The 12181-nt window shown below is 42.5% G+C and overlaps 1 protein-coding gene across 3 annotated transcripts in view; it reads right to left on the reverse strand.

Annotated features, from left to right (window-relative positions):
* Positions 1–12181, reverse strand: part of BMPER (BMP binding endothelial regulator) — a 269975-nt gene that overhangs the window by 98872 nt on the left and 158922 nt on the right. For all 3 annotated transcript variants that reach the window (XM_032644100.1, XM_032644099.1, XM_032644101.1), the window contains exons 9-11: positions 9164–9304; positions 6950–7054; positions 2985–3030 (exon numbers count right to left, since the gene is read on the reverse strand). In XM_032644100.1, coding sequence (XP_032499991.1) covers positions 2985–3030; positions 6950–7054; positions 9164–9304 — 292 coding nt within the window. The remainder of the gene's footprint in view (positions 1–2984; positions 3031–6949; positions 7055–9163; positions 9305–12181) is intronic.

The following is a 12181-nucleotide window of genomic DNA, read 5'->3' on the forward strand; positions in this document are numbered from 1 at the left end:
TTACAATTTTTTTCTAGGGCTAGGCAATGAAAATATAGAAATACATTCAATTAAATCCAGAGGCTTCTGCTCTGTCTTTTTTTTTTTTTTTTTTTTTTCCACACCGTGCAGCATGTGGGATCTTAGTTCCCCAACCAGGGATCGAACACGTGACCCCTGCAGTGAAAGCAAGGAGTTTTAACCACTGGACCACCAGGGAAGTTCCCCCACCCTGTCACTTTTTACATCAGCAAAGGTCAGCCTCACTTTACCCTCCTGCTTCATCTAATCACTGTCTTAAGAGTCAAGTTACTGTTACTAGTACCACAGGTGTTTATTTCTGGATTCACCTACACTGTTACCCCTGTTTGCAGTACCAATGCTTCTCAACCAAGGGTGATGTTGCTCCCCAGGGGACATTTGGAAATGTCGGGAGATATTGCTGGGATGCTACTGGCATCTAGTGGGTAGAGGCCAGAGATGCTGCTAAACATCACACAATGCACAGGACAGCCTCCACCACAAAGAGTTATCTGGCCAAACTATCAGCAATCCTGAGGTTGAAAACTCTGCAGTAACTAATGGGGTATATATGTGCACGTGTGATCTTGTTTGAATGAGACAGAAATGGGTCATTTTTCTGGTTTTAGAACACACTAGCCTTAGTTTGGACTTCAACCTTCGTTTGTCTGCTCTAGGAACCCATATACCAGAAGAACTTTCATAATTGACGTAGGAGGAAAAAACGAGCTCTAAGGTTTGTTCTGGATCCTGGGTATAATGACAAAGGAATTTCAAAATAGGAGGTCTTTTGGCCGCAGCTAAAGGACATTGGAATAAGTCTACCTGAACGTGCTATGAAAATCTGGGCACTGCTTAAAAAAACTGGAAGTCATCCCATCTCATAACTCGATCTGAATAGATAAACCTCTACAAATAGAATGTGTTTTACAGCATTGATGGAAGAACTGCTGGAGAGCAAGAGAGAGTAAACAGATGGAAAGAACACCAAAGGAAACTGAGACATCACCATCTGATGATATCATCTTGATCTGGACCAAGAACCACACGCCTGGGCTCTTCCCACACTGACCTGCTGGACGCAGGTGCACAGAGTCAGTGATCTCCCTGGTGCCCCTCCAGCTGGGTGGCTTCTCCCTTGCCAACTTGCCTCTCTCAGTGACAGAAGTCACAGACTCATTCACATGTACAACATTTATATTTACAATACAATGTATAACACATGTACAATAAATATTTAATATGACCAGTTACAAACTTGGTTTAGTTTCGTCATGCCCATCCTTCTATTCTTCTTTTCTTTCCTTTTTGTTTTCTAATAAGCCACCAGTATTCTACATTTGGAAAGTCTAGCCCATAGTGGATAAACTAATAATGAAATGTAGCTTTCCTCTCAACGATCTCAATAATCATCCTTCTTGATTCTTGCAACATAAAGTCAGGTAATTCAAGATTTAGGCTGTTTCTGTACAAGACTGGCCATATGTTTTTATTACGCTGATAAGCAGTGTTCCTGCCTGACAGCAGTGAGATGGGCAGATGTAACCTATCTGTGTTCATGCAAGTCGAAAGGGTCAGCTAGAAGATCTGAGGAGTTCATTAAAGTCTGTCTCTGCTTCAACTAGGAGGTACTTTCTAGGGAAATGCAAACATCTTCATCGACATGGATACAGAGGAAAACTTCATCAATTTAGACTCGACTCTGCTCATCCAAAAAGGAATGAAGCTGGAAGCGGCCTGCAAACCATCCCTAAACAAAATTTCCTCAGAGAGTCTCTGGGAAGATGATTAAATGTAATAGTTTATACACATGTTTTAAGATCAACTGGTGTGTTAATCATAGCTAATTCTTCTTTCTGCATAATTCCGAGGCTCTACTAAGTCATACTTGGTTGGCCTCCTTTGAGTTATTTTATGTACTTCCTTACCTTTAAAGAAAAATTCTTTTATTAAATCTATAATGTAATTTTCAGCCCGCACTTTCATCCAGTGTATAGTGTATAATTGTCTAATATCTCTCAGTCTCAAAAATAGTGAGATATAGATATGTATATGTATATATATAGTAATATATGTATATATGGTAATATATACAATGAACCTATGCATCCATTGTCTAAATGGGAACGCTTGTTCCCATGTGAAAGCTGCTTTTCAACTGTCATCAAAGCCCACTTCTCTAAGCCTAAATGGCTCAAAAATACCTTCTAACAGACTCCATGGCTTGGTTAATCCTGCTTATCATACTAATTTGACAGTGACATTATGAATACTCCTCCTTTAACGAAACACTTCAGAAAGCTATCTCGAAAGCATATGAATGTGAGGGGACTAAAACAGTGGTTTACTAATAGATGTGGGCATGCCTACATGTGGGGATGACATTAAATCTGTTGCTATGCTCTCTGTACAGTCCCAGATGGCTTTCAGAATAAGCCATGTTAGAGAGAACCTTCAACAGCTCAGTAAAAAATAACAGGATAGCCAAACCATTGCCAACCCAATGAACTCTTGTTTTCTCTCTACCAACAGCAACAGGGGATTTGCCCAAGAGAAAGGGCAAAACGGTGGGGGTGAGGGAGGAAGAAGGGCAGCTGTTTGGCTTCATAATGATAGAAGGAAAATCTCTCCTAGATTATATATAATGTTTGGTTTTACTGGATATCATTATCTTAGCCGCTATGACTGCAAATGCTATTAGCAGTTAAAAGGCACATGAAGTTATCTGGTCCTTCCTAAAACCTCATCAGACCGTTTGCCTTCTAAATTTCTCAGAGCAGCAAATTCCAACGGAAACATCTACATTTGTCTCAGTTGTGCTTCCGTTCGAGGATTACCATTGACTTAAATTGTCTGTAGAAAGGTGAGATGATCCCAACCTAGACCTACAGAACTAAAATAGGCTGAAAACTTACACCACCGTTTTCCTTGTTGCACTATAAAATGCAAAATAAATATTAATAGCATATTTTTAACAAACTTACTTTCAGTGCAAATAGGACAGCATCCTTTCCTGTTGAGAATTTTACCCTAATCAAGAGAAAAACAAATAAGATTTCAGTGTTAAGAAACAGGGTCTGCTGAGGACAAAACTCTTTTTTAAATCTAATACCAGACAAACCAATGAAATCAGTCCCAGCTGTATTTGAACTCAATGCCCAGATGGTGATGATGGTGGTAAAAATGAAGTTTCAAGTATCAGGTTCTATGGCCAGGCAGAGTCATTCAGAAAGCTTTCCTGTTTTTATCCTCTGAGAAATACAATATCTAAAGGCCTCATTGGTGTGATTTTTCTCACATGGAGTGAAGATGGAGACAGTCTGGATTCCACCTTTTCACTGATACCCAAATCTAGCCCTCTAGAGACCAAGTACACACACAAAGAAATGGGAATTGGCTGTCAAGCTATCAATCCATGCAAGGCCTTCATTCTGTCTTTGCTTATTGGAAGGGCCCAAAAATAAACAGTAATCCAAGCTTGGGCCTATGCACACGAACAATATCTGTGCTACGGATCAAATTCAGTGTGATTTCTTCTTTCAGAAAGCAGTATGCTATCCCTGTTAAGTCACTATTATGTAGTCAAAGCCAATGAGGCTGAGGGTTTTGAAATCCTGAGTAATTTTCCATTACCTTTCTGGAAATACAGTGTAATCTCCTCTACTGCATTTATTTCAATTTTTTGTTGATGCTTGACATTTAAAGGAAGAAGCATATTCTCAGGACCCTTATCAGAGAATGGATCTTTCTTATCTCTGACTCAGTGGAATCACAGGGAAAAAGAAATGTGGAAGAAGATTAACATTTAGGAAGCACATGCTATGGAACAAACATCCTACTAGATATTTCCCCTAGGTTATCTAACATCAGGTTAATTGTAAGGATTTTATAAGTTAATATTAAGAACATATTAGGGTTTAATTAATATTATGTTATCATAATCTGTGTTATTAAGATGCACAAGAATTTTATGAGCTGAGCATTTTCCTTTTTATAGATGAAGAAATTGATGTCACGCAATACAAGGGTAGTAGAACCCAAAATCAAACCTGATTTTGTGTGACTTTATAGGCCACGTTCTTTCCACTCCAGATTTTTTTTTTTTTTTTGCGGTACACAGGCTTCTCACTGTTGTGGCCTCTCCCGTTGCGGTGCACAGGCTCCGGATGCGCAGGCTCAGCGGCCATGGCTCACGGGCCCAGCCGCTCCGCGGCATGTGGGATCTTCCCGGACCGGGGCACGAACCCGTGTCCCCTGCATCGGCAGGCGGACTCTCAACCACTGCGCCACCAGGGAAGCCCTTTCCACTCCAGACTTTTAAGATGAGAGAGGTCTCATCTTAATCTTTAAGAGAACTTAACATTTATTTGGTATCTGCTATACAGTAGAAAGAATGTCATACGTTCTTCTTACTTTATCTCATTTATGCTTCACAACAACCCTCTAAATATAGATGCCCGTTTCCCATCTTTATAGGAAACTAAGGAAACAGACCACAGAGAGGTGGCCCAAGACTTGTGTCAAGGCCACACACTGGTTTACTACCTGTCAATTGCATCAGGAATAGATTTAGGTACTTAAAAAAAATCATACTAACCAAAAAAAAACCAAGACACTAGCTGATTATTGAAGAATTAGAACCATGTCTGATTCATTTTTGCATCAGCTAAGCCTTAAAAGGTAGTACATTAAAGGCTATGACAAGTTTGAATGAGACTTAAAACTGGCAGCCCTCCCATGGCTGGGGCACCATGACAATTTTATGGCCAAGAGCTCTCTTATCTGTTTCTATTTGGCACAGAGGTCTCCTTTGGCTTCTCGTGACTGAAAACAGTTGAGGACAAAGCCAGAGGAGCTTGGCTCAGGCTGATGGAATGATAGTACCAGAGGGTGGCATCAGGTACGCTAACGGAACGGAGCAGAGCTGTATAAACCAAATCCTCAACAAAGGGTGACTATGATTCCCTACATCTGCACCTCGACAGAAACAGCCAGCTCCCTTCTTCAGGAAGTGAGAATGGGGCTGGTCAGATCACTAAATTAGGCAGGGAATAAATCAAGTGCAAGCTATGAAGTCTGCGCTCCTGACTTACATGTAACTTGCTGGAGAACTCTGGACCCGCTGTGACCTCATCAGTAAGAAGGGTCTAGTAACAACACCCACCTCAGAGGGGTGGTCTCAGCAACAAACAAGACTGGTCTTGTGACTACAGAGAAAGTTTCAGTACATATTAACACTGATGAGATGACAGTGTCATAACGACCCTGTCCCCAGTGGAACCCTCAGTCCCTCTCAAAAAAGGCACTCCTTTGCCCCTGGGGGACTGTCAGGGAGGGAATCCAACCACAAAATTCTTTTTCAACAAGGCACGCATACTTCTGGAAAAAGATGTGTAGTAGCCAGGAAGGACAGAGCAGGAATACAGTCTGCTTCTCCAGAAATTTTTTTTTTTTAATTTCCCCAGGCAATGCAGGGGAGGGGAAGTAAGTGTTTAACAGGATTTCCATGGTAGAACTAAGTTATCTTCCAAAGTGCTTGTGCTGGCCCCTGAGGAGGGAAAGTATGAACCAGAGGAATGGTTGGAAAAATGCCTAGAAACAGAAAGGTAAGCCCTGGGGCAGGAGCCGGGCACTGCCTGATGGGCTCTGACAAGCCGAGGAGGGGTGAGGCGGGAACAGGCCCGCCTGGAGGGACGGATGCTCCTGGCCCAAATACGGTCCACAAAGAAGAGACACTAATGAGATGCTGGTGACTGAAAGAGCGTTGACCTCCCCATGGCAAGCGGACAATGAGAACCATCACGCCTGCAGCACAGCCCTCTGTTTTTGTCTGTAGAATAAGGAAGCCCATTATTACTAACATGTGCTGCCAGAGTTCATTAGCAGCAAGGGTTCCCCGAGGACGGGCAGAGATGATGTGATCCCATTTTTCCCAATGAATATTTATAAGCAGACCATGCTCAAGTCTTCTCATTGTATCTCCTGGTTTTTTTTTTTTTTTTCTTTTTTTCTTTTATAGGAGGTTTTCAGTTTTATGTCTGAGGCTTTTTAAAGCAAGACTAATTAGGGTTTTTTTTTCTTTTTTTTCTGCCCCTTTTATTCAGTTGTGCAATAGCAACAGCTGTTGTTTTTTTGTGCCTCATTTGGCCCTCAAGTAAAAACAGCAACTTTTTGTTTATAATAATAACAGATGTGAATAAAATTAAAAGCTGTCTCTAACAGAGAAGGGAAGACATGTCCTGAATATATGGATGTATTTTTTCATTCACTGGACGGTATTGAATGGGCTTGACATTTTCCCAAAATGCATAAAACCTTGAAAGGTTTCAAGTTGCTGAGGTGAATTCAATGAAGCTCATGCTTTGGAAGATAATGGTTGCTTTATTCAGTGTGCTGGAACTGTGGGTCTCTGAAAAGAGATATTTCCATAAGGACGCTATTTCCATTTGGGGCTACAACAGAGGCCAGGGTTAGAGAGGGAAAACTTCAGTAAAGGGGCTGGAGGGTGCTGCTGGGCAGGTGAAACCCCTTGGGAAATTTACTAATAAACAACCACATATTCCTTTGAATGGTTAATGGGAAGAAAATTCTGATTTGAGAAGAGAGAGAGAAAGGAGGAAAATGCAAAGGACGGTTATGATGTTCGACAGAAAACCCAGCAGAAGAAACAGGGAGCAGATCAAACAGGAGTTGGAGACATTGAAACAAAGAACTGGGAGAGGTCCGTAAGAAATGGAGCAAGGTAAGAGCTATTGTCCCGCTAGGCTACAATCTGAGTGGGAACCATAAAAGCAAAGGAGCAAGTTTTGCAAGGGACATGTGGCTGTTTGCGAACTTGGCAATTTTGGAGGATCTGGATTTTGTGTTCAGAAGGTGGTAGGTGACCATGCCACACACAGGATGGTTCTCAAGATGCTCAGGTAGAGAGAAAGTCAACCTGCACACATACCTGAGGGCAACTGCTGATGGGAACGCACTGCTTCTTGCGACACTCTGTCTTGCCTTTCACACAAGCACAGATGGTGCAGTTGACAGAGGACCACATCTCTCCATCCTACAGGAGAGAGCACAGGATTCTCTATCAGCTGGAGGCTGATGGGAGTTAATCCAGCAGGCTGGGATTTGTCTGTCAAGGAAAGCATTTCTTACCCTGAGTGATGGATGCCATCATTAGACTAAATTACTCTGAGGTGTTCATCTACATCTAACTGATTTGATAGAAAGATTAGATTGGAGGGGGTGTGTATGTGTATGTGTGCATTTCCCCTCCAGGATATAAAAAGAATTCTCGTACATCTAACCAAGTCATATTGCATCTTGCACCTCCTACATTGTTTACTTAGCTTCACCCTGGGAGACAAACAAGAGTTTTCATACATGATGCAACCACAAGGGTCTAATTTTTCCATCTCATAGGACTGAAATGTTTGAGCTGTCCCAGATGCCAGCAGTTAATTGAGATGTCCGCAGGTGGTTAGTTTATTCCCAGATGTGACATGGTTCTGGCCCACACAGGGCACGAACATGCAAAGAACAGAGGCTAATTCATATGACTCCCATTGCCAGGAGGACACCTGACCCGTAAGCCATCTGAAAATGTGGAGCCCAGACAGAAAATTCCAAGAGCCATTTGTCCCATGTCCCTGCCTGTCTGATACTCTCCTCCCAAAAAGCTGGGTAGCACTTTGGGACACATTTTCTAGTCCAGAAAGGGCTGTTTGAGGAATTTCTTTGACTCACTGGATTTATAATTGGCAATTGCCGAATGCCCAGTCACAAAAACCCTGCACCTCTGGAGAACATGCAGGAATGTGCATCCTTGTTTGTGAGAAAGGAGATTACAGGCAAAGCAAGGACTCCTTTCTGGGCTTATGGATCTAAGCAGCAAATTTTAGTAGAAACAGAAAAACTAGCCCAGATCTTTGATGTTGACTATTTCCCTTTCTCTTCCTTCTCATTTTTTGAAGGTATTTTAAGGACTACCTACTCTTCAGTGCCTTTTATTTCTCTGACTGAGTCTGTCTCCAAGAGCATCTGACTACTGCAAATTCTCTGAGTGCACATTTCTAGGACTCTGTAAATTACTTCAGGCCTCGTCTACTTATATGAAGGGACCTTTCCAGGGCGAGGAGCCTGGAAAGCACTTTGCACACAGAACTGTCATCAGAGTGAGCCTACTGCATCTGGAGGCTCTGGAGACAGAGGAAGGCTTTGTGTAAAGTGGACACGTGAGTGGCTCTGGAAGCCTGGTGTAACCACAACACACACAGGACGGCCTTCCCTTAGGCATGACACATCAGGGCTTCTTACAGATGCCGTAAGAATCAAGACTCTCCCTCCACCCTTGTAATAGGAAATCTAGCTAGGTGCAGCAGGCCTGAGGTGCCTCTGTCTCTGACTTGATTCTGAGGGTCTCAATTCTCATGATATCCCGAGATGATGCCTTCAGATACAGAGAGACTCCCTCCACCCCTGGGGAAAACAGTCTAGATGGGAAGCTCTTTGGACAAAGCCAACAATCTTCATCCAGACGTTTAAATGGTGGCTGCACAACTTCCCAGCCAGGCTGTTAGAAAACGATGTAAAACATACCTGAGATGGGCAGCAGACAGCCCTTCTAGCTCGGCTGGGGCAGAGCTCTCTCACCTTTACTCACCTGCTCTGCTGGCCACATACCCTGTGAACATCCTCACCCGAACATCTTCCAAATGAGAAAATCTCTCTTCGAAAAAGTAATTTAAGTGGAAAAGTTCTAAAAGAATCAGGGTCTTGGCAAGGAGCACTGAGCATCTCCGACTGCCGGAGATGCCCCTGGGCGTTTGGGCACCCGCAGCTGTACCATCCAGGGACATCCTCAGCTCAGCCCCAGCCGCTGGCCACCACATTTGGAAAGGGGAATCATGTTTTACAGGTTTAAAGTATTTTATAAAGCAAAAGTAAAGCCAAAGAAAAACACGTTTTCAAACAGTTGCTTCTCTGTCCCTGTGTGTCCTTGATTCTAAATACATATGTATATATAATATTGTAATATAAATAAGTACATTTATACACATACACACATGTATATATACAAAAGATGGAATACTGCAATCTGCATTTTGTCAGGAGCTTTTTACCACTCAGTATTGTACAACAGTTCCCATGAGCTTGGCTCGTGACATACCCGGAAAATCTTGTTTCCAAACTTGCACACTTTGATGTCTTCTGGGGGCACTCGTAGAAGGCACTCCTCACAACAGGCCTCCTCGCCTTTGCTGCATCCACCAGGGTGGGAGCACTTCTTCTTACACACTACAGTAGAGTCCTGGGGGCCCAAAGGCAAACTGGACATTAAAAACGATTTCCACCTCCATCAAACATCCTACCTCGCCTTCCTTTAACAACCCACAACTAACTGCTTTAAAACATATCTTGAAGATACCATATGTTAATTTGTTGCCATAAATCTTTCATTCACTTCAAAATGTTATTTGCTGACTTAGTATCTGGACCAGAAGAAGAAGCAGCTATGTGACATGTGCTCCCCACCTTCCAAGGGTTTATCATTTAATGCTCAAGAGACTGATGATTCTGCTAGAGCCAATGTGTGGCAAGAAGCCCTGGGTCACTGTGGGCCAACAAGCTTCCTTCTTTCTTCCTACCCTTTTCCTCTTTTGCAGCCTTCATTAACTGTGCTCCCTCTGTTCTCCTCCATGGCTTTATGGCTTTCTCCTCCATGGCTAGAAGTTTAGTGTAAAGGTTTAGCGTACCTTTGATCAAAGAGTAAAAATTTAGAGCTCAGGTTCCATGTCAAGATGAAATTCCTTACTGTGTTCTACGTTCACAAAGGAACCAAATAAGCAGTTCCAAAGCTGGGCCTGGGTTCTACGGCTCTTCCATAAACTGTGTGACCTTAAATGAGGCCACTTAAACTCTGAGGGTGACAAAGTTTATATCTGTAAAGTAAAGGGGCATGGCTTGATTTCTAAAGAAGTAGCATTTATGAACAAAATAGCCAAGTAAATTGTGCCTACTTATTCACTCAACAAAGCATGGAAGAAATGTTCAGAGCAACTAAAAAAAGTAGATTTCTTCAGTTCCCCAGCCAACAAGCTGCAATTTCTGGAGTAGACTGTCAGGTGGAATGACTGTAAGAGCAAAACATTTATGTAACTTATCAGAAGACAAGATGGAAGAAAGAAGTGTCCCAGGGTAGATGGGCAATGACCTCAAAGTGTTGAGTTAGTGTGAGCCAACAGCAGGGAAATGAGAGACTAAACCCCTCTCCGAAACATAGACCCTATTAGTAAGCTTGGAGAGATGACTCACTTCTGAGCACGGCATACAGATAGGTTGTGTAAGTCAACAGATGTAACTTCTATAGCTTCTACGTTAATTCTATGACTTCAAGAGGCACTTCTGGTACCATCTACTATACTCCCACTAACTCATCCACTTAAAATTAATATGACAATGAGATGATCCTTCAAAAAAAAGGCATTTATTATTCTTTATTTTTAAGGTTCTAACCACATCATATAGTGAATAGGATGTAGAGTTGAACAAGACCAGGGTAGAATGCCAGTTCATTTATTGTGTGTTATCTTGTGCAAATCCATCTCCCTGAGCCTCAGATTCCTCATCTTCAAAATGGAGATGATAATACCTACTTCTCAGGTTTATTGTGCAGTTTAAATGAAATATGTAAAGTACTTGGCACAGTATCTGGCGCATAGAAATTATTATAAGTCAACTCATAAATTGGAAAAAAAATCCTTTGTCAAACTGTATGTCTTGATTTCAAGTTTGAAAAACAAGGGCACTCACTAGCTCTCGAATAATGCATACTTCATGGTAGATTTCCCAACTTTCATTAAATACACACCCACCCCCCCCCCACACACACACACACACAAACACACACACAGTACCCATTAGATCATTGCCTGGCACTGGGTTAAGCAATGAGAATACAGAGATGGATGATGTGCTCTGTCTTCAAGGAACTCACGAAGAGGAGAGATAACCATCTAAACAAAGACTGCAGTATAATGTGGTAAACAGAACTAGTATAGGTGTAGGGGTAGTAGAGAAGATGGAACAATTACCAATCTAGGTGGGTCAGGAAAGCCTCACTAAAGGAGGTGACACCTGAGATGGGCTGCTGTGGATGAAGAGGAGTTTGCTAATCAAATTTAAAGAAGATGAGGACACGGCAGGCAGAAGAATCCTTAAGTTTGAAGGCATGGAGACCTGAAACCATACTGTGTTCAGAGAACTATTTCCTGTACCTGTCATGGCATTGGATGGGGATGCCGGAGAGGGAAGCTCTAAATAGATAAAAAAACAATACTGATCATCCCAAATGATTGCAGCTTGATTCTTCAAGCATCCAATTTCCCAGAAATGACCGTGAACTCATACTCTGATAAAAACATCTTAAAGGAATGGTTATACTTCTTTTGAGTACTGGGACATATTGCCTAATCATCTCTCAAAGAATCTCTTAAAGAATGAGACCCAAGGGACTTCCCTGGTGTGTGGTGCAGTGGCTAAGAATCCACCTGCCAATACAGGGGACATGGCTTCGAGCCCTGGGCTGGGAAGATCCCACATGCTGTGGAGCAACTAAGTCCGTGCGCCACAACTACTGAGCCTGTACTCTAGAGCCTGTGTGCCACAACTACTGAAGCCCACGTACCTAGAGCCCGTGCTCCGCAAGAAGAGAAGCCGCCGCAATGAGAAGCCCGTGCACCGCAACAAAGAGTAGCCTCTGCTTGCTGCAACTAGAGAAAGCCCACGCACAGCAAGGAAGACCCAAAACTAAACAAATAATGAATTTATTTTAAAAAAATTTGTCTGCAAAAAAAAAAGACAAAAAATAGAATGAGACCCAAAATATTGCAAGCATAACTAATTTCCATTCCTGGGATGCCTGGCTTTCCTGTAATCAAGAGAATTGGAAATGTGATGTGTTTCATCAAAGGCTCAGTATCCCCAAGAGGAAGCTATAACCTGTGAAATTCCTGGAGAGAAAGAGAAGTCCTGAGGATGGAGGCCAAGGCGGAAGGAGTGACTATATGTTTAGCACAGGATAATACAAACCACAGAGGAGAGGACGGAGCCTCAGGAAGGTAGTCCCGAGCTTCAGAATTACTCACTGTTCAGTGCCAGGGAACAGACAGTTCAGACCCTACTGGGC

The sequence above is a fragment of the Phocoena sinus genome, chromosome 9 (assembly GCF_008692025.1).
Source record: "Phocoena sinus isolate mPhoSin1 chromosome 9, mPhoSin1.pri, whole genome shotgun sequence".
NCBI lineage: Eukaryota > Metazoa > Chordata > Mammalia > Artiodactyla > Phocoenidae > Phocoena > Phocoena sinus.